The sequence below is a fragment of the Emys orbicularis genome, chromosome 1, assembly GCF_028017835.1.
Source record: "Emys orbicularis isolate rEmyOrb1 chromosome 1, rEmyOrb1.hap1, whole genome shotgun sequence".
NCBI classification, from domain to species: domain Eukaryota; kingdom Metazoa; phylum Chordata; order Testudines; family Emydidae; genus Emys; species Emys orbicularis.
Genome location: NC_088683.1, coordinates 276,824,141 through 276,827,915, shown reverse-complemented (window position 1 = coordinate 276,827,915; position 3,775 = coordinate 276,824,141). Strand labels below are relative to the sequence as shown.

Genomic DNA, 3,775 nt, shown 5'->3' with positions numbered 1-3,775 from the left:
AGAGCTTACAAAATTCACAATATGCAGGCCTCTGTCCAAAATCCATACAACTTGATCATATTAGATCAGTGTTTCCCAAACTTACAACACTTGCATACCCTTTTTGAGACATTTGTCTTACCGGCGTACCTCTTCTCCGATGAAGATAATTTGGGGGTGGGGAGGGTGGTAGCCACATTTTTATAACACACTCTGGATTAAATGTTTATTAGAAATAAATACAAAATTATATTACATGGAACAAAACTTTTAATAGAAATAATAGTTACATATAGAAATAGTACTAGAAATAATTAAAATAATAGAAGTGAATCAATAGTCTGGCAGAATAGCGTATATATATATATATATATATATATATATATATATATATATATATATATATATATATATATATATATGGTGAATTCATATCATTCTGAAATTAAAATATACTGGTTTGGTTAGTTAGTGAAGAAAGCACTAGTTGTAATATTTACTATTTCGGTATTGAAAAAATTTCAGTACAAACCAAACTATTCAGTGCGAGGGATGGAACTGCTTTTGACCAGACACTATCACGGGGATATCTGGCTCAATGTTTGTGATCTTAAGACGAAGATGGGGCTCCACGTCAATAAGACAATTTCATTTTTTTTGTTTTGATGCCAACCAGCGCAGAGAATCCGATCTCGCACAAATACGAGATGGGAAAAGGCAGAAGATACTTGACAGCTTTTTCTGATAGAGCTGGATATTCAGAGCTAACCCCCAACCAAAATGACGTCAGTGTATTTTGCTCAAATTTTGTTTTCAGGAAGCTATCTGAAGCAGCTCCAAGAGCTGTTCTTCTTCTGAAGCAGAGAGGCTATTTGGCAATGTTTGAACATTGATGATAAAAGGGTTCCTTATCCATTCAAAGGTGCTGTCCGGTTCAGGGAAATACTTACGAAGATCTTTCTGAAAGCTTTCCAAATGCTGCTTCATGGGTTGCAACTCATCACTATCAAGTTCGTTCGTCGAGTTTATTACTAAGTCATGAAGAGATGGAAAAGAATCCAGTTCATGACGACTAAGACGTTTATGCCACTGTTTCAATTTTGCGACCATGCCGCTCACTTTGTCTTGAACGTGGAATATGGATATGAGTTTCCCTTGCAAGGATAGATTGAGGTTGTTTAAATGAGCAAAGGTATCTGCAATATATGCTAGTTTGCATAGCCATTTCCAGTCGTGTATACGGTCTCGCAGGTTAAAAGTTTCTTCTAAAAAAACGTGCAGTTCTCGCAGCTCAAACAGGCGATTCAGAACTTTTCCACACGAAAGCCAACGCACTTCAGTGTGAAATAGGAGTTGTGTGTAATCACTGCCCATCTGATCACAAAGCTGAGAAAACAGCCGGGCATTCAGAGGGTGGCCTTTCACAAAATTGATTATTTTCACAGCTTCATCCTGTACTTGCTTTAAATCTGCCTGCATGTTCTGGGTGGCGAGTGCTTCCCTGTGAATGCAACAATGAGTCGATTTTGCTTCTGGCGCAACAGCTTGAATACATGCAACAACTCCTTTCTTCAAACCAATCATGGCTCTGGCACCATCCGTGCTTATTCCAACACAACGACTCCAATCCAAGTCACTGTTTTTGATAAAGTCAACAATAACTTTAAAAATAGCTTCTCCAGTTATATGTGTTGGCATAGGTTGGCATAACAAAATATCATCGTGGACTTCATTATTCAGCTCGTATCTGACAAAAAACAAAAGATTAGATAAATTCACAAAATCAGTGGATTCATCCCCTTGCAGTGCATAGTAGCGACTCTTTTGTACTCTTGACAATAATTGCTGCTTTACATTTTCAGCCATATCTGTGATTCTACGATGAAAAGTGTTATTTGAGAAGGGAACACGATCTATAGCTTTGCTAGCCTTGTCTCCAATCATCACTTGCACCATTACTTTGGCTGCAGGTTTTACTAATGTCTCGCCAATCACTTTAGCAGCTCCGGACTTTGCAATTAAGTATGCCACACTATATGAAGCTTCCAAAGCTTTCATATTTTCACCTCCCATCACATTATGAATTGTTTTCTCAGACTTTTGGGGATCTTTGCACCTATTTTCGAAGAATTCTACAGGTTTTCCCTCGTATTCTTTATGTTTGCTATCGAAATGGCGTTTTAGGTTGGATGGTTTCATACTTTCATTTGTGATAGTCTCGTAACAAATCACACATAGTGGAACAGGCTCCACCTCATTGCCAGTCCACAAAAATCCTGGTTTAAGATATTCTTCAAAATATTTGCGGGCTTTTTTCGTTTTCTTTGCAGCTGATACATTGAATAAACCTACAGATGGTTCACACGGTTCACCAATTTTGTCGTCAAAATTGTCTGATGTAGCCATATCACTGCATTTTTCAGCATAATTATCACTAACATTCGTATTTCCTTCATAATTTTCTTTTGTACATTTAAAACTTCCCGTTTTTAGCAAGTGATCCATTGTAAATGGGTTTAACAAAAACAAAAAGTGAAATTTTGTATATTAACACACCAAGTATGTACTTGCCAGGAGTAGTTATTCACTTTTATCTTTTATCCATCAGTATGACTTCTGCGCATGCCACAAAGGCACGTGTATTGCCTGAGCCCTGGTAACACCGCATGTGTAGTTTGCGTCGGCAAGCCAGCTGATTTTTACTGGAATGCTGCTCCCAGCCGGGGTCCTGTCTGCCGTCCCGGCTCAGCCCGCTACCGGCCTGGGTGAACAGGACCCCTGGCCGGCAGTGGGCTGAGCGGGACCGGTGGCTGGGACCCCGGCTGGCAGGAGCTTGCGGACGGAACCCCGGGCCGGCAGAGGGCTGAGCCGCTCAGCCCGCCGCGGGTCTAGGGTTCTGTCCGCCGGCCCCGCTCAGCCCGCTGCTGGCCCCTTGCCACCCGGGGTCCCGGCTACCGGCCTGGCTCAGCCCACTGCTGGCCTGGGTGAATGGGACTCCCGGCCGGCAGCAGGCTGAGCGGGGCCGGCGGCCGGGATCCTGGCTGGCAGGAGCCGGCGGACGGAACCCCAGACCCGCGGCGGGCTGAGCGGATCAGCCCGCCGCAGGTCTGGGGTCCCCGCCTCTGGTCTCAGTCAGCCTGATGACGGCCCCTTGCCAGCCAGGGTGAACGGGCCATGTACCCCTTGAAATTCTTTCATGTACCACCAGGGGTACGAATACCACACTTTGGGAAACACTGCCATATGGGAATAGTTATGCAAGTATAATTACCTTTATCTCACTATACCTGTGTTCACACTGGGAGTGGGGGGAATTGTACTGCTGTAATTCTACCTGTAAGAGTGGTACAAATTTTGTGTCAAGACAACGCTATAGTTGAGAAGCATTGACATTATCTAGTAGAAGACAGTGGTACTGAGTAGTGATTCATAATAGCATGCATGTAGTGATGATTGCTGGAAACATAATAGCTTTTTCTCAGGAGGGTGTGAACTGAATGCTTATGCTTTGGAGGTTATTCCTGAAATTCCTGATTGGGAGTTTATTCATACTATCTATATTCCTCTTAGTGACCTGGAAATCTATAACTTCTATTTCAGGAAGACAAGATGCCATACAAAACTGGCATTGTGTGGCTTTCTCTTTACCTATATTACTTTATTTGCTAGCTTTCAAGCACCCTAGTTCTTCACTTTCCAGATCATGCAGAAAGGGTACGGGAAGTGGTGCGGGCTGAGGGATGTGCTGGCCGCCACTTCCCACAGCCCCCATTGGCCTGGAGCAGCGAACCGCGGC

General features: G+C 43.1%; 1 protein-coding gene across 1 annotated transcript; it reads right to left on the bottom strand.

The window, feature by feature from the left end:
- Positions 1-792: 792 nt before the first annotated feature.
- Positions 793-2,484, bottom strand: LOC135895559 (zinc finger BED domain-containing protein 5-like). The gene has a single exon (XM_065423678.1). The coding sequence runs from the start codon at positions 2,482-2,484 to the stop codon at positions 793-795; it is 1,692 nt and encodes a 563-aa protein (XP_065279750.1).
- Positions 2,485-3,775: the final 1,291 nt, after the last annotated feature.

Bases quoted from the DNA above. Each gene is read 5' to 3' on its own strand.
- LOC135895559 (XM_065423678.1), bottom strand. From the start codon at position 2,484: ATGGATCACTTGCTAAAAACGGGAAGTTTTAAATGTACAAAAGAAAAT.